The 19367-nt window shown below is 41.7% G+C and overlaps 1 protein-coding gene across 1 annotated transcript in view; it reads right to left on the bottom strand.

Annotated features, from left to right (window-relative positions):
• LOC103608819 (RB-associated KRAB zinc finger protein-like) overlaps window positions 1-16623 on the bottom strand; it is a 30265-nt gene extending 13642 nt beyond the window's left edge. The window contains 6 exon segments of the mRNA XM_008593209.1: window positions 7207-7377; window positions 7380-7389; window positions 7505-7669; window positions 15707-16002; window positions 16048-16184; window positions 16583-16623. Coding sequence (XP_008591431.1) covers window positions 7207-7377; window positions 7380-7389; window positions 7505-7669; window positions 15707-16002; window positions 16048-16184; window positions 16583-16623 — 820 coding nt within the window.
• Window positions 16624-19367: the final 2744 nt, after the last annotated feature.

The raw sequence follows: 19367 nt of genomic DNA, 5'->3' as shown, positions 1-19367 counted from the left end.
GCAACCCTCAGTGTTGCCCCCGCACCGGGCCGGGGACCGGCAACGGGATTGCAACCCTCAGCGTCGCCCCCATGCCTCGCTCAGCCAGTGAGCGGGAACCGGTCTGTATGTGGGATCCGAACCCTCGAGCAGGAGCGCCACCGCGCTTCCCAAGCGGCGCACTATCCAGTGCGCCACCGGGCCGGCCCGTGTATGACATTCTTTACAGAAATAGAAAACATAATCCTAAAATGAATATGAAATTTAAAAGGACCACAAAGAGCGAAAGCAATTCTGAGAAAACTACACAAAGCTGGAGGCATCATACTACCTGACATCAAAGTATACAATAAGGCTGTAGTAACCAAAACTGCATGGTCCTGGCATAAAAACAGACATATAGACCAATGGAACAGAATAGAGAGCCCAGACATAAATTCACACACCTACAGCTGATGGAGTTTGGATGTCTTGTCCCCTCCAAAACTCATGTGGAAATTTGATCCCCAATGTGGCAGTGCTGGAAACTGATTGAGTCATGGGAGCGGATCCCTCATGAATGGATTAATGCCCTCCCTGGGGGAGGGGGGATTCAGGAGTGAGTTCTCCCTCGATTAGTTCCCACAAGAGGTCGTTACTTAAAAAAAAAACCTGGCACCTTCTTTCTCTCTCTTCTCTTTCTTGTTTCCTCTCACCATGTGATCTGCTTGTACCCACCGGCTGCTGCCACTTTCTGCTATGAGTAGAAGCGGCCTGAGGCCTGTGCCAGATGCAGCTGTCCCAGAATCATAAGCCAAATAAACCTCTCTTCTTTATAAATTACCCAGTCTCAGGATTCTGTTATTGCAACACAGAATGGACTAAAACAGAAAATTGGTACCGAGGAGTGTAGTGTTGTTAAACAGATATCTGAAAATGTGGATGCAGCTTTGGAACTGGGTAATGGGCAAAGGTTGGAGGAGTTTGGAGGACTTAGAAGAAGAAGAAAAGATGAGGGAAAGTTTGGAATGTCTTAGAGACTTATGTGGTGGCGAGCAGAATGCTGATAGAAATGTGGACAGTGAAGTCCATTCAAAAGATGAGGTCTCAGATAGAAATGAGGAACTTATTGGGAATTGGACAAAAGATAACCCTTGCTAAACCATAGCAAGGAACCTGGCTGCATTGTGTCCATGCCCTTGGACTTTGTGGAAGGTGAGACTTAAGAGTTGTGAACCAGTGCATTTGGTAGAAGAAATTTCTAAACAGCAAAGCATTAAGGAAGCTGCATGGTTGCTTTTAAGAGCCTGCTCTGAATTATGGTGACAAAGACATGATGTAAAGCCAGAAATGAAAAGGGATGCAGAGAATAAAGTTTTGGAATATTTGCAGCCTGGCCATGTGGTAGAAAAGCAGAGAGCATGCAGTGGTGCAGCCCAGCATCCATTAGCTAAGAAGATTAGTCAAAGGAAAGGGATTTTCAAGAGAAGGAGAAAAATACCCTGAAGGCATTGCAGAAGCCTCTGAGGCCAACCCTTCCATTTCAGGCCCAAAAGCCTAGGGAGACAAGATGGTCTTGGGGAACAGACCCGAGGCACCCTCCATGGGCTTGCTGCCCAGGGCCACCTCTAGAAGCTGCTTCCAGCACCAGTACCCCAGCTACTTTGGCTGTTCCAGCTGTGGCTAAATTAGCTCCAGGTGTGTCTAGACCCACAGCTTTGGAAACTACAGGCCAGAAGTCTTGGAGGCATCCACATGGTGTTAGGTCCGCAGGGTCACACAGAATGCCAGAGCTGGGAAGTCTTGGGAATCTCCACCCAGATTTCAAAGTATGTATGGAAAAGTCTTGGTGCCCAGGAAGAGATCTGTCACAGCGGTGGAGTCACCACAGACAGCCTTTGCTAGTGCAATGCCGAGCAGAAATGGGTCATTGCAGCAGAGAAACCCCATCAGCATCATGCCTACTGGAGCAGGTAGAGCAGGACCGCCATGGAGACCCCAGACCTGTGGAGCTACCAGAGTGGGACCCCAGCCTGGGAGAGGTGAACTGTGGCCTGAGATCAGGAAAGCCATAGGAGCAGAACTGCCCAAGAACTTGGGGTCCCAATCCCCACACCAGTGTGCAGAGGCATTCGAACATGGAATCAAGGTACCTGATTCACCAGCCATGAGATTTAATGCCTGCTCTGCTGGGTTTTGGACTTGTTTGGGACCTGTTTCTCCTTTCTTCTGGCCTATTCCTCCCTTTTGAAATGGGAATGTGTACCCAATGTCTTTTCCACCATTGTATCTTGGGAGTAGATAAATTTGGTTTTGACTTTTACAGGTTCAAAGCCGGAAGGACTTTTGCTTTTGGTCTCAGAGGAGACTTTGGACTTTGGACTTTTAAGTTGGTGCTGGGGCAAGCTAAGACTTTTGGGACTGTTGGGATAGAATGATTGTATTTTGTATGTGAGAGTGACATGAGTTTGGGGGTGCCAGGGGCGGAATGATGGAGTTTGGATGTGTTGTCCCCTCCAAAACTCATGTGGAAATTTGGTCTCCAATGTGGCAGTGTTGGAAACTGACTGAGTCATGGGGGCGGATCCCTCATGAATGGATTAATGCTCTCCCTGAGGAAGGGGGGATTAATGAGTGAGTTATCACTTTATTAGTTACCACGAGAGGTCGTTGCTTACAAAAATACCCTGGCACCTTCTCTCTCTCTCTCTTGCTTTCTCTCTCTTGCTTCCTCTCTCACTATGTGATCTGCTTGTACCTGCCGGCTGCCTGCCACTTTCCACCATGAGCAGAAGCAACCTGAGGCCTGTGCCAGGTGCAGCTGTCCCAGAATCATAAGCCAAATAAACCTCTCTTCTTTATAAATTACCCAGTCTCAGGTGTTTCTGTTATAGCAACACAAAATAGACTAAAACAACAGCCAACTGATCTTTGGCACAGGGGCCAAGAACACATATTGAGGAAAAGATAGTCTCTTCAATAAAAGGTGTTGGGAAAACTGAATATCCACATGCAGAAGAATGAGACTACATTCCTACCTTTTACCATTTATAAAAATCAACTCAAAATTTAATCAACTTAAAAAATTTAAATGTAAGACCCAAAAGTGTGAAACTGCATAAGAGTAATTATCCATGACATGGGGCTGGGCAAGGATTTTTAAAATGAGACTTTGAAAGCACGAGCAATAAAAGCAAAAATAGACAAGTGGGATTATATCAAACTAAAAAGCTTTTGCACATCAAAGGAAACTTAGAGTGAAGAGACAACCTACAGAATGGGAGAGAATATTTGCAAACTGTACATCTGACAAGGAGTTAATATTAAGAGTATATAAGGAACTTCAAAATCTCAACAGCAAAAAGCCCCAAATAACCCAACTGAGAAATGGACAATAAAAAATATTAATAAACATGTCTCTAAAGAAGGCATACAAATGGCCAACAAGCATATTAAAAATGCTCAACATCCTAATCATTGGGGAAATGCAAATTAAAACAACACTGAGATACCACCTCACCAGTTATAATGGCTATTATCAAGAAGACAAAAGAAAACAAGCATTGGCATGGATGTGGAGAGAAGGGAACACTTGTATACTGTGAGTGTGAACTAGTACAGCCTCTGTGGAAAACAGTATGGAGGTTCCTCAAAAATTAAAATTAGAGCTACCATGTGATCCAGCAATCTCACAATAAACATGGGAGTGCAGATATCTCTTCAATGTCAAAGAGATATCTGCACTCCCATGTTTATTGTAGCACAACTTACAATAGCCAAGATATGGAATCAACCTAAGTGTGCAACAATGGAGAAATGGATTTTAAAATGTCGTATATATACACAATGGAATGCTATGCAGCCATAAAAAAGAATGAAGTGCTGTCATTTGTGGCAACATGGATGAACCTGGAGTTGGAGGACATTACGTTAAGTGAAGTAAGCCAGGCACAGAAAGACAAATATCACATGACCTCACTCATATGTGCAAAAAAATAAGTTGATTTTATAGAGGCAGAAGGAATAGTGTTCACCAGAGAGTGGTGGTGGTGTTTTTGGGGGGAAATGGAGGAAAAAGAGGGAGAGGTTGGCCAATGGGTACAAATTTACAATTAGATAGGAGGAATAAATTCTGATGTTCTTTCCATGGAACAGTAGGGTGGCTCCAGCTAACAGTCAAGTTCTGTATATTACGTAATAACTGCAGGAGAGGCTTTTGAATGTTTTTGCCATGAAGAAATGAAAAATGAATGAGGTGTTTGATACATTAACCTCTCTGACCCAATTATTATGTAACATATACATATATCAAAACATCTAATTAGGGGCCGGCCCATGGCTCGCTTGGGAGAGTGTGGAGCTGAGAGCACCAAGTCAAGGGTTCAGATCCCCTTACCGGTCATCTTTTTTAAAAAAAACATCAAATTGTACACCTCTGATCCAATTATTTTATAACATATATATGTATCAAAACATCAAATTGTAACCCTAATTATGTATAACTACAGCCTGTCAGTTCAAACAAAAATAACTAAATTCTTATTTGAATCATTGTATTCTCAACTTCAATTGTTTAAATTTTAAATAAATTTGTCTTTATTATTACTTTATTGTTATTCCCTATTTGGTGAAACTTTGATCTCATACTTTCATTTATTACATGAGACATGGCATCTTTTAGTGTTTGTTTTCTTCTTTTCTCTTTTTTTTCAACATAGCCGACTTAAAATTTTGTCTAATTACTTGAAAACATGGGCTTCCTCAGGTCAGTTTTCGTTATTCATTTATTTTCTGTTTTTACGCCACATTTTTTGTATGCATTTATAAAAATTTTCTTGGAACTAGTAATTCATAGTACTTAATGTGGTAATTCTATCGCATTGTCTTTTTTTCTTTGGCCTTATTACTTTTGCTCTTTAATGACTTTTTAAACTAATTCTGTAAAACTTCCTACTTTGTTGTGTGTGACCACTGAATTCTATGCTCAGTTAGCTTAATGGTTAGCTAATTATTTCAAATAAATTAAGTACCTGAAACCAGTAAGTCTCCCACCTTCTGTGTAGGTTCGGACTGTGTTTAACAGTCAGCCAGGTGGTTTACTGGCCCATCTTAGCCTTTGCTTTCTGACTGATCAGAGCCTTGAGGCTCCTAATGGGAGATATTCAGGCCCTCACAGGACACCCTGGACATGCACACAGTCCTCTATTTTTGTGCAGCTTTCTAGATTCCAACATAAATGTCAGAAATCACTAATGTCTCTAGGGCACCTTATTCCCTAGAAATTTTCCTTTAAACTTCTCTGTTTGCCTATTGTTCATTCACAAGAGAAGGAAAGAAAATCATGGACAAAGCAGAATCTCAGAGATCAAATAGTAACAGCAGATCCACATCTAAATGTGTCTGTAATTGTGTAATGTTTCAATAGCCAAGTAGTCAAAGTAAAACGAAAGTAATAGCTTTTATTAACAAAAATGTCCTGTCATGATTTTAATAATAGATATATTTAAAATATGAGACTGTAAATGTTTCAATATAAGATGGTGGAGAATCTGTGAAATATAATAATTTTTAAAAAACCTGATAGAGAAATGTTAATATCAAAAAGACTTTAAGAAAAAAAAGTCATAATCAATTTCAAGTCTGCCTAAAGACATACATATTCTAACCAAAATGTATAAGATAACATAGCCTTAATATATAAAGAACAAATATTGAAAGAAATAAAAATATAAAAATGAAATCAAAATTTATAGAATTATTTTCAAACAAACTTTCTCAGAAGCTTAAAAAACAAGCAGCCAGAATAGCACTGAGCATTTCCAACATGTAAAGAAAATGTTAACTATGTTCACTTCAACAGCACCTACAGAACGCCTCTTGCAGTCGTGCACAACCCACCCATCAGCAAAGCCAAGAGCATTTCTTGCCTCCACACAAATTCCTACTACTGAAACCACACGGAGTACTTATTTATTTACTCTTTTATTATGTGTAATTAAGATAGACATCTTTAAGACAGAGAATAGAAATCCTGTTTTTGTAAGTCAAGATGTGCATTTATTAATATCCCACAGGTAAAAAAAAATCATAGATGCAGTAAAAAATTTTGATGAAAGATTTACTTAAACACTTTATTAAAAACCTCTGTGACGCTCAGTTCACAAAACTGTTAACTTGGAAAATCAAATCAGAATAAAATCAAATATAAATATGGCAAACTAATAAAATTTCAGGATCCTTGATGAATGTGGCCAAGAACAAAGTGGAAAGGCAAATTTGTGTAATATGAATGATAATAACCAATAACAGTATAAAATGGATCACCTGTGCAGTCTCCATATAGTATACATTCAAAGGATAATAAGACAATATCCATTATTTGAAATTGCTATGTACTCAATATTAATTATTTGCAATATATAGTTAAGTGCTTTGCTAATGAACAAATCACCAAGTTTCATCTTTGTACAGGTTCTTGACTGTCAATTCTTGTCATACAGATTATGTTAGTCTGACTTCAGATGTGACCCTGTCACTTGGAAATTAATAAAATGTTAACAATATTCTCAAACATTTTGTTTCCCTACTAGTCACAGAAATCGGAGTTTCACAAAGTGATTTGTTTGTTTCATTTGGGAGATTAGCTCTTTAAAGTTTGCAATCAAGCTGATTGACAATTTTAATATAAGTGTGTATAAAGAAGCACAAATCATTATTTTATTTGTACATAAAGCAATGTTCAATTCAAAATCACATATTGCAGCTCTTTTTTTAAAATTAAATCATCTTTGCTGCTGAATGTTAACCAACAGTGTTAGAGGGAAAAATTCACTGTTCCTAGTAAAGAGCTGAAAGCTTGATATATATAATTTGGATATAGCTGATACATAACTGTTTAGATTGTATTAGGAACTTTTAATGGAAATAAGGATCTTGCACTGAAACAAGCTAATGATTAAAGGTGTTATAATGTAAACTAGAATTTCTAAACCACTCTAATGACTTACATGCCTCTTGGCTAATGTTATGCTTGTTATCATATTATTTAGTTTCAAGTTCTTAAGAGTCATCAGAACAACATGGATTGAAGAGAGTTTCAAACACTTGCCATCTCTTGCTGCCATTGTTTCACAAAAGGAGAGAATCAACATTTGTTAAATTTTTACTTGTTATAAATATGTCAGCAAATGAAATACTGCAGTGCTTTCTGTCATCAATATTTTCTCAATTTTAAATATAATATCTTACAGTTTCCATCATATTTATTTTGCAACACAGTCACTTCTTTTCTAAGGTCATTTTGTGCACCAATAAGTAGATTATCATGATTCTTCTGCAAGTCCTCTGTGCTCTTTATGAACTGCTTGTATAATGACCTAATTGCTTTCAGGCTCTGACTCTGAACGATTCTACATTGTTGAAGACATTTTGCTGCTGGTGAAACACTTTAGGTAGTTTTTCTTCTTCCTCGGCTTTGTGCACATCTATATCTCACTGCTGAAACAAAGTCACAAGCTGCTAAGAATATTCTCGGTTAAGCTTCTGCCTTTCTCTTGTGTTTTCCAAACACGTTCCATTCTCTGGTTATTGGATTCGACAGATGCCCTGGTGTCCTTTCTAGTCTTTTTCTCTTGGCAAGAAGAGCCTTGTTAACGTCAGCTCCAAATCTTTCCACTATATTCTGTACTTCATGCCCACATCTTCCCCTTTTCTGCAGGAGGCTTTTTCTTCCCAAGCTTATCAGTTTCTGGAGTCTTCCCTTCAGCAACTTCCTCCTCTGAACCACTCGGGTTTTTTTTGTCTTCTTTCTGCCAGAGAGCTCCCTTTCGCTGCCATGACACTTCTCACATTTTGCAGCTCTCGACCAACTTCTGAAGCAGAACTCCCAGCTCACTTTTGCTATCTATGACCTTTATGATAAGCACATTTCCAGCTCTGAATTCCTCTCACATTCTGGCTTTAGATCTGTTGCATAACTTTGGCACTCAGAGATATTTGGCTGCGGATATTGTCCCTGGTCATTGGGAATGTTGGTGATGTTGGCAGTGACCGTCTCACTCAGCCTATTCCTTGGTTGCTATCTGACCCCAGTTGTCCACTAGTCTGTCCACCACAGTCCTCTGTAGACAATGATGCCATCTAGACACCATCTGACATAAGGTATGAGTTGAGAGAGGTGCCCTGGGGTTGGCAGCTGGCTGTGCCACACACAGCACATGCCTGTTCTGCGTGACCTGGAATCCTCCCTGGGCATGGAATGTAGATGCAACAAGGTGCACATGAAGAGCTTACATAACCTGCCCTGGGTTATCCGTGGAAGGATGGACACATGATATGGATGTTGGGGCATGAAGTGGGGTCAGGTGCGTTAATGCCCCAAACTTACTGAGGCTCCACTCAGGGAAGAGCTGGGAAGAAGTGATTAGGGTACTGACTCCGTGAAAAGCAGGAACTAGGGACTGATCCCTCGGTACTTTAGATAGTACCGGGGGAAGGGAGATGTTGAAACGGGCTTCTGTGCAGCTTGCCATCATTATCCTCATGGATTCTCTAAGTGGAAGCCGGTAGTCATGTGTTAGGACACAGCCCAGGGCTGCTTTCAGAGGCCCCATTCAGAAAATGACCCAACAGGACTGTGATGGCATCTCATCTTGAAGCTTTTCTTCTCTCCTATTTCTTGAGGAAATCTGAGAGATGAGCCCAGCCTCAGTGGGCTGCTTCTCCATCCAGGAGACTAAGCAAATGCAATTGTTCTGCATTCATCTTCTTGGGCTGCCATAAAAAGATACCAGACTTGGTGACCTAAACAACAGATATTTACTTTCTTAGTTCCAGGGTCCTGAAGTCCAAGATCAGTATCCCAGTAGGGTCGGTTTCTGGTGAGACCTGTCCTCCTGGCTTGTAAACAGCCAACTTTTCACTGCATCCTCACATGGCCTCTTCTGTGTGTACGTATGGAGACAGAAAGAGGACCCTGATGTCTTTTCCTCTTCTCACAAGAAAAACAGTCCTTAAGGATTATAGCCCCACACTTATAACAAAACTTAACTTTAACTACCTCCTTAAAACCCCTATTTTCAAATGCAGATACATTGGGGCTTTGGGTTTGAACATATAGATTTCAGGGCTTGACACAGTTCAGTCTATGGCAGCAATGAAAGGATGATGACAGCCTTTAGGAGGTTTTGTTTGTCAAGAATGAGAGTCGCAGAGAAACGTGGTGAAGGAAAGGTCCCCGGTGACTTCTCACAGCTCATCCACAAACAGGGAAATTTACTTTTTTACCCTCAGCAAGGACATGAGAAAACAGCCACAAGGAATAAAGAGATGCCCTGGAGGCCGCTGAGGGGCTGGTGAGGAGAGAAAAGCACTGACCAGACACTGAGGCCCCTTCCCTTCCCTCCTACACCTGCTCCTGGGCTGGGCCTCCTGCTCTGAGGGGCCTGAGCACCCCCTGGTGGTCATAAGTTAACACCTAAGCCCAGCCCCGTCCTGTCCTCTGAAGGGGGGTCTGTGTCTGGGCTCACACTGACCTCCCCTGGTGTTTCACACAGTAACATACAGCTGTGTCCTCAGCGGTCACAGCTCAGTTGCAGCGAGAACTGGTTCTTGGATGTATCTGTTGACAGGGTGATTCGACTCTTACTGGGAAGGTTGTGGTTGGTGCTCCCTCTGTAATAGCTTTGCCCCACTTACTCCTCCCCTTCCCTGCGGATCGGCGGGTCCTGCTCCAATAATAAACACTGCTGATGCAGGAACCAGGAACAGCACAGGTTAGGGAAGGGTCTGCGAGGGCTTCAGCAGCCCTGGGCTGACTCCTACAGCTGCACCTCAGATGGGATACCTGGGGACAGAGGGAACCACAGTGAGTCACGCATTCCCATATCTTCATGTCTGAATCCCTGAGACACTCACATCTGGGAGCCACCACCCAAACTAGGAAGAACCACAGGTGTTTCATGTCGCTGCAGATGAGGCATGTGACTTCCAAAAAATATTTTCCAGATGAGTAGGAGCAGGATTTTAAGTAATGGGTGCTGTGGTTTCATCTGGACTCCTAAGCCGGGACTTGCATGTTGGTGTCAACTTTACATGTAAAGGTGTTAATGCGGAAGGGGAGGTTCCTGTGTCTGTGGCTTCACATAGAAAGGTGATGTGGGTTGGGCCCTAGGGACAGCTTGGTTCTTCGTCTGGGATCCTCCCTCAGCAAGGCCGGTGTCCTTTTCTTCAAAGCCAGGAAATGTGCTAAATAAACTAGTCAGGAAGTTGGATGTAGCCAAGAATCAAGAACAGCTTTGGGAAGAGGATCAATGTGCCACTACCACAGTGAATATATGAGAGTACTTCTAGTCTTTCCATGTCAAGCACATGCCATATGCAGTGTCCTCTAAGTTGATAAAGACATTCTTCTCCACTAGCTCATGATTAAATGATAGGATATCTAAAAGTTTTATAGCATTAGCTAAATGTAGTAATCACATTGACTTCAAACAAAGCTGAGTAGAATCCAATATTCATCATGATTCAGATCAGCTGTTCAAGCTCATTTAACTTGGGAGCGCATTTCTTCACCTGAAATAGCTTCACTACTACATGTACTCATATTATATTCATCTGTTTTTGTTGCTTATAACAAAATACCTGGAACTGGGTAATTTGTAAGAATATGAAATTTATTGTTTACATTTTCAGAGGCTGGGAAGTCCAAACTCCAGGAAACACATCTGCTGAATGCCTTGGAGGTGACAGGGACACAGGCCTTGGAGGTGACAGGGACAATGCCTTGGAGGTGACAGGGACACAGGAGTCTGATGTGGCAGAATGGTGGAACAGAGAGACGGAACATCCCACCTACTCTTCTTTTAAAGCCCTCAGAACCATGCCCATGACCAGCCGAAACCATTCACCACGGCAGGTCCTCAAAATCTGATAACCTCTTCAAGGTCCCACCTTTCGATTATAATAATAGTATTTCCCATGCGCTTAACATTCACACTGCTGACCTAGCCTCCAACACATTAAACTTTGGGGGACACATTTCAGTCCGCTGCACACGTTGCTATGGATTTTGACTTATGCATATCAACTAATCATGCAGCTTGTTTTTCAAATGAGGTAGACAATTCTGCCTAGATGATAATGATTCCTAGCTTTGTTGATCTAGCCAAGAGTCCCCTAATGCTGTTACTTCCCTGTACACACTTCCATGTCTGAAAAACACCCTGGCCCTAGGACTGCCTTCTAGGAGAACACTGAAAAATGCAAATTCCATTCAGTGCTAAAAACAGAGACAGCCAGTGGAAGCTCCTCAGCTCACTTCTATGCTGTGGTCCAGTAACCTGGTCTTCATGTACAGACTCACCTGTCCTGGAAGTGTCCACTTCTTGCTCTCTAGGTCACATGCAGTGAATTTTAGGTCCTATAAAAGAGGCTTCCACTACTTTGGTGGAGAGAAGTGCATGATTCTTAGAAACTGAACTGCAGTGACTGGTTTGCAGAGTGGAAGAATTCCCCATGGATACAGGGCAGCTCTCTGCTCCAGGAGGTTAGACCCTCTTAAATGATCCACCCAAGTCTATGCTCGAGTTCGTGATCCCTGGCATTGCTGCTGATACAGTATGAGTAAGTGGTGGTGGAGAGCACAGTGTAGCCCCACCCCTCTTCACTGTGCAGCCCGGAGGCTGGACCTCACCATTCTCACCTCCAGTCTGTAAGGATATACATTGGGGATCACAGCAGTAAGTTTCTATATGACCTTGATAGTAGGAATCCAGAGCTGTTCAATAACATCATCACTTTATTAGTGTCATTGTCTCTAGAAATCAGAAAAGACATATGTGCACAAGAGACACCTCCTATCATCCTGCACCTGACTTGTCACACCTGGGAGATGGAAACAGGGGACCCACCCCCCTCCCCAGTGTCCTCACCCAGACACGGGCTGATTAAGATCCAGTTGTCTCTGTAAAGCCCTTTCCACCATATCATTTCATGAACAGAGTCTTGAATGCAGCATATTACAACCTGGCTATTCAATAATATTAGTTGGGTGCATTAAATAACAAATAATCTAGATGCCTGAATGTAGGTAATACAGGACACACCAGGTATGACCTGCTGTGAAACAGTGGAGGACAAAGGACATCACACAACATCAAGATCCAGGTAAGCCTGTTAGTCACCACCCACCCACCAAGGCTTGGACAGATGCACATGGGCATGACCTGGCCTGCAGTTAGCTTATGGCCCTGGTGAGAGACTGATACAAATTCTTACTCATAGAGAAGAAAATCTAATAGATGTGCATCTATTTACATATGTGGGGATGCTTGCTAGGGTATGCTCATCCCCAGGAAAGTGAAAATTAGGTCTCTTCCCGACTCCCTGTAGAGAGCAGTAAAGTATAGACTAAGAAAGAAGAATTTAAACTTCGAGCAAATGGAAGCCAACGTTTGAAAAAATGAAGGGCGTTTATTGGAGTCACTGTAAAAATAGGGTTAACAAGAGCTTGTGAACAGTATTTGTGAAGAATATTGTCACATTTGTAGATAATATTAATAAAAATGTAGCTTGGATCAAGTTATAATTTTAGTAAGAAGGGGCAATAGAAAAAAGGAACGTGCAAAAGAGAAAAGAGAAGGGTTAAAGGTATAAGATGCCTTTGAAGGTTGCCAATGATGGACACACCAAGAGGAACCAGCCGCCACCTCCAGAGGAAGAGAGAAGGACAGCGGTGAGGGTGTCTACACGGAGAGAGGGAAGCTTCAACAGCTGGCTTCCTCCCGGCTGCTTCCAGAGACCAGGACTTACAAACTAAGAACAAAGTGTGACCTTCTCTTGGAGCAAGTGGAGGCCAACATTTGAGAAAAATGGAGCGTGTTTTCTGGAGTCCCTGTAAAAACAGAAATACGAACTCAGAGACACAGAGCAGTGCTCTTGGCTAATGTCTTCTTCAGTTGAGTTGTTGGTGTTGCAAATGTAGTGGCTTTGTTTTGTTGTTATTTTGTTTTTTAATTTTCTACTCTATTAAGAGCTCAATTACACACATTGAGTGTATAGAGGAAACTCAGGAGTAAGAACTTTTCAGTGAAGATGAAGATTTGGGGGTAATTAAGATTTGCTGATCTGAGAGAATGACGGAAGGAAAGAAAGACCACAGTCGTGCATTGGACTTGCAGAGGACAAAACATTCCATGGGCTACAAACTGGAGTTGGAGGTAAGGGGGAGGCAGAAAGCGGTTGAGGATAATTGGGTGGGGGACACGTGGTACAAATGCAATTTGTGGTAATGGGCATGCTGCCAGTATGAATCTGGCCTTCACATCATTGGCACAAGGGCTGATAATCAGATTTGTATCTCATGAATATTCATAACAAAAAACCAAAAAATTAGCTGATCAAAAATTTTGTTATTGAGAATCTTGATGTTAATATCTTAATATAGAATAAGATAATGAGCAGAAATTACTAATCTAAAGAGCATCCTTTTTTTTTTTTGTCAGATTGATTACAAAACCACTGAATAATTCAAATAACTAAACCTAATAGGATCTGGTCATCTCATTTTACAATTTAAATATAGGCTGGTCTCATCAATTCAGTCTGACTTCCTCCATCAGGTATTTGTGTCTCTGTGGACAAGTGACATAGTTGCACTCACGGAAGCAGGAGGAATGCTGTGTGGTGGCATTTTTGGTTCCTTAGACAGGAATTGTAGAAAAATAATCTCCTTCACTCTCCCAGCCAATTTTCATATCTCCTTGTGACCCTTGCAGATTCTGTCACCATGTCTCTACATGATGGAAGTCAGCACGGGGATGAAGCTGACTTTTTGGGTGTATAATTGTGCAAAATTCAGGAAAAAATATCTTTGCACATGAACTGCCAAATTAATCAGGCCTGGATCCATTCACAGCCAGTCTTCTTGTGTCATCAGGCTGTGCCTTCCCTCACTGTTTCGTCACTTCAACTTGCCTCTCTCCATCTTCTGATAAAATAACCGCACATAATAATCTAGACCCATTAATATAAAAAAGAGCTAATTTGACAATTAACTCAAGTTCTGGGTGAGTTTAAAATTAGTGTGTAATGCATAATAGGACAGGCAGACTTGGCTGAATAGCAAGACTATTCCCAAAATTGTTTCATCAGAATATAGGAAAATTCTGTGCATCTCTTCAGCTTATTAGTAACTCCCATTGAGAACCTTGGTCTAATATTATTTGTTGATGGGTTTAGCTCAATAATAAAGCTGGAGGTTATTAACCAGGTATAACTGTTATTACCAAACCAAACTTGGGTCCTCTCACCTGAGTGCAGCTAAGCCAAGACACTGATACTGGGTAGCAGTGAGGGAAATCAGGCATTTAATTACAAGACTGAGCAACTGGAGCAGAGGCAGCTAATGGTGGGGGAAAAGCCTAAGCAAGGACTTTTAAGGGAAAATCTTGTGGGTTGGGGATGGGTGAGTAGCCTGTGGATGTTTGTCTCAGAAGACAGAGGAAGAGCTCTGGGACACTGTCAGTCTCCTTCTGGCTCCACTCAGTCTGGTGTCCCTGTTGTCCACAATCGGTCAGCACTTTCATCTGGTGGGAAAACTTGAGTCTCCTTCCCTGTAGGAAATGTCTCAATGACACATGTCTCAATAGTGTCTTTGACACTATGAGTCTTGAGACCCCCTCCTTAGTGCTTAGGCTACACCCCACATGCTTGGCCGTGTCTCTGTACTCCTTTCCTTCACTACTGCTTGTAAAACTCACCTCCCTAGTTAGTTGGAGAGCCTCAGCTCTCAAATTGTTAGTTGGAGAGCACAGTTCCCAGATTTTGAGTCACTTCAATTTGGGGGACAAAGACCACAGCTCACTTTCATCTAAATTTTTAAGGAGCTTCAACAAGAAGGGGCACCTGCTTGGTTTGAGTCCCTCCAACTCCTTGATCATCTCAATTCTGAGGGTGTGTGGGTGCAGACTGCTCCTACTACTCCTGCTGATTAAGGAAAACACTTGATTTTAGGATTGGAGGAATGTTGTATACACTTATTTCAAAATATTCTCAAGTCCCTGGCCTGGTCCTTGCTTCTGCAGAGAATATTAGTGCCAGTGAATACAGCATGAGCAGATCTTAGGATGCAAAAGTGAGGCCGGGAAACCAGTTAGACCATTGGCCGGGAAACCAGTTAGACCATTGCAATAGTGAGAGGAGAGATAACGGTATCACAGGCTGGAGATGAAGAGAAATGCTCCGATTTGGAATATTTTGCAGATAGAGCTGATAGGATTTGCTGACAGTTTGAGTACTGCTTCTCCTGAAGAACAATCACAAATTACAATCAGAATCTCCTTGGGCTCACGAAGCTACTTAGAAATAAAATGGAACTACAAAGCCACACTACAACTTGACAGACGGCCACCTGGCTGGACTTTGCCCCCCACCATTTCTACAATCATGTTCATATAGCCATGAAATTAAAGATTTGATATTTTCTTATTCTTGTCTATTGGTGAGGTAGTCAACAGGAACAATGTTAGAATCATGAAAATGCCATTTGAGGCAAAGGAATACTGTTCCTCATGAGGTTTGAGAGGGAAATCCTACTTAAGATAATTTTTTCATGTGAATTTTCTGGTGTAGAAAAAGATTGGAACTGTGAGTGAAGGCTTTTCCACACTTGCTGCATTCATAAGGTTTCTCTCCAGATAAATGGTCTGGTGTTCAGTAAGTTGGGTCCTCTGCCTAAAGGCTTTCCCACATTCACTGTGTTCGTAGGTTTCTCTCCTGTGTGAAATTTATGATGCTGAATAAGAGTTGATTGTGCACCAAAAGTATTCCCACATGCACTACAGTCATAGAGTTTATCACAAGTATGAATTCTATGATGTTTGATACCATGAGCATTTTGGTGAGAAGCCCTGCCACATTCATTACATAAACAGAGTTTCCATTTGATATCCACGGCCAGTTGAATATCATGTGTTCTTTGATGTTGACTGAAGTGTGAACTGTGTCTAAAGGCTTTCCCACATTCACTATACTCGTAGGGTTTCTCTCCAGTGTGAATTTTGTAATGTTCAATAAGGATTCAGCGCTCACTAAAATATTTCCCACAATCATTACATTCATAAATTTTCTCTCCAGTATGAATTCTCAGATGCTGAATAAGCTTAGAGTTCTGAATAAAGGCTCCTCCACAATCATTACACTGAAAGGGCTTCTCTCCAGTATGAACTCTGTAATGTTGAATAAGGTTAAAGATCTGGATGAAAGCTTTTCCACATTTAGTACACTCATAGGGTTTCTCTCCAGTATGGTAGCTCTGATGTCTAATGAGGTCAGTACTCCATCTGAAGGCTTTCCCACATGTGCAACATGCATAAAGCCTCCCTCTCCTTCGAATGTGCTGCTTTTCATTAACAGTTTTTTGCAACAGCAGATACTTTGGGATTCAGTGTATTTACATGTTTTTTCTAACACCTGAATTCCTTGATAGTCACTGTTATCTGAATTCTCATTGAAGTTTTGATCATATATATCTCACTGCCTGGAAACCTCTTTTGCATGAAACTCCTGAAATGATACAGCATCTGAGCTCAAGTTCCAAGTTTTGTCCAACATGTTACATTCTCACATTTTCTCTTTTGTAGAGATTTCCTCCTGGATAACAGTCATTGGCCTAAAACCAGTCTTCTCGAGAGGAGATTGTTTCAAATTTAAACTTCCCTCAAGTCTGCATAAATTCATCTCATCTTTCCAGCTTTCACTAGCTTGGATCCTGTTGTGGTCATGTCTTGTGTTCCCATCTCTTCATAAATTTCCTGGTTTAAATTATACCTGTCTTCTCAGGCCTGTCCTCCAATTCTGAAGTAAACACAAATTGTCAATATCATCTGTCCCTTAATCCTGGAGAAAGAACTGTTGTTACATGAAAAGAGAACTACAGGAAACAGGTATCTCAAGAAATACAAGGATCAATGCTGACTGATCACTACATGCCTCAGCTAGAAAATGAAAAAGAGGAATAAATAAGGAAGGACAGACAAAGTGGTAGGAGATGTGGTAGCCACAGGCTAACTACAGTTCATCTTGTACATCAGCAATAGGTGAAAGGGTAAATGCAGGTAAGAGGGAGTGAGAGGGAAGCTGAGCAAGTCGTGAGATAAAGAACCTTCATGGACTATGGAAAGAGGTCAGACAAAGGGTCTGCCTTAGACTTGAGGACAGAAGCACAATGAAACCAGGACACCTGGAATCTTTCGTCTTCATTTTTATCTAGCTGAGCTACACTTTTTCATCTCAGCATGTGAATTCTTCCTTTCCGTCCCTTATCACAAACTAGCCCTGACCCACAACATATACTCAGGGACATTCTTCCTGAAGGAAGAGGAAAGTCATGCAGGAGGGGCTTTTCATAACAGTTGATCTCTCAAGATTTAAAAATATTTATTCAGTATCTACTTCTTTATTACTTCCTGGTACTTACTCAAACCTCTTTTAATAACCATAAGACAGTAAATGGACACAGACTTTGTGGTATGGGCTGAATTGTGTCCCTTACCCCACCCCAAATTAACATATTGAAGCTCTAACTCCCATATGACTGTATTTAGTGACAGGGACTTTAAGGGGCTGATTAGGTTAAATGAAGTCTTAAGGGTGTGGCTGTAATTAGATAGTACTGGTGTCCTTATAAGATGAAGAGACACCAGAGATCTCTCTCTGTCCATGTAAGGATGCAGTGAGAAGGTACCGTCTGCAAGCCAAGGAGAGAGGCCTCACCAGAAATTAACACTGCTGGCACCTTCACTGTGGATTTCTAGCCTCCAGATTGAGAAAATGAATTTCTGTTGTTTAAGCCATCCAGGATGTGGTATTTCATTATGACAGCAAGAGCAGACTAATACACTATGATAAGGGGAGAAAAAACCTAAGAAGATAACTAGCCATGTTGATGGTTCACATAAAAGCAGCCAGAGAAAATGAACGTGATACATGTTGCAAAGAAGAGGATATTTTGATGGGGATAACCTCTCAAAGACTTTGGGGAGGGGGTCAATGTATACCTGTGCTTGGAGGGTTACAAAACTTCTTGTTTATAGCACATGTGAATAGTCTTGTTTATAGCACACGTGAATGGGGTGCCAATGATTTACAGTAAGAAACATTCTATGACTTAGGCAGTTAAGAGCTGGTATGTGCCCTTCATGGTATCCTTCTCACATCTGTGCAGCTGGAAGCAAAGACCAAATGCATGATGTGGATGTAGTGCCAAAGCAGCTCAGACCTTGTGCCATAATTTGAGAACAGCCAAAGTGGGGCACCTGCCCTATATGTGAGTGAGAGGCACCATTTTCTGTCCAAAAGTCCAAACAGCTTATCAAAGTTTATAAGACCCCTGATGAGATAGTCCCTAATCTCTCTTCAACCTACTCTCTCACTACCCACTGTGTTTAACAATTTACACTTGAAAAACACTGAGTGCCTTTCAGTCCCTGAACCACACAACTCCCTGTACCTCCTGGGCCTTTGAAGATGTAGTATCCACCCCTTGACAAGAAAACTCTTGCTGCAACATTCTGCCCTTGAATGACTTCTGCACAGTCTTCAGGGCTAAGCACAGACATCCATTCCACTCAGAAACCTTCCTGACTCCCTAAGCTGGGCTAAGTGCTCTTCCAGAGCATTCCCATGGCAACTGTGGCACTCCATTGTATCAAAATTGATCTATTCTCCTTTTCCCCTACTAAGTATCTTAAGTCAGATACTGTAAAACATTCACAGTTTTGTCCCAGGTTGTGTAAGAAAGTCTCTTACAGAGAAGAGATGAGGCAGGGTATGAGACGGGAGCAGAATGGAGTCTCTCATGGGAATTTCTCTTCTCACACCATATTCTGCAATAGCTCTGGCTCTGCACACATCTGTCATCACCTCATCTACTGCAATAACTTCCTGACTTGTCTCTTTGCTTCCTGCCTCTTGACACTATAGTTCATCACCCAACTTACTAACACAATCCACTCGTGCTGATCTCCAGTTTAAAACCCTTCAATGGATCTCTACTAGATACAGAAAATAAAAATCTAGGGCTGGCCGGTTAGCTCAGTCAGTTACAGCATGGTGCTGAAAACACTAAGGTCCAGAGTTCAACACCTGTACTGGCCAGCCACTAAAATAAATAAATTAGATGAAGTAAAAGTCTAAGTTTCTTAACATAATGCATGAAATCCTCTCTGATGGAGGCCTGCCTGCCTGCCTCTCAGGATCATATTTCTCCTTCCTAGCTCTGCTCATAAAGACCCCTGCTGTGGCAATATCCTTCTCAAATTGATGCATCAATCTCAGACTTCGAGGGTTCAATTCCTGGCTCCAATACTGGTGTGCTTGGGAAGGTGATGTAACCTCTCTGTGCATTAAAT

This window comes from Galeopterus variegatus, unplaced genomic scaffold, assembly GCF_000696425.1.
Source record: "Galeopterus variegatus unplaced genomic scaffold, G_variegatus-3.0.2 Scaffold8883, whole genome shotgun sequence".
Classification (NCBI taxonomy): Eukaryota; Metazoa; Chordata; class Mammalia; order Dermoptera; family Cynocephalidae; genus Galeopterus; species Galeopterus variegatus.
This window is presented reverse-complemented; position numbering and strand designations above follow the sequence as displayed.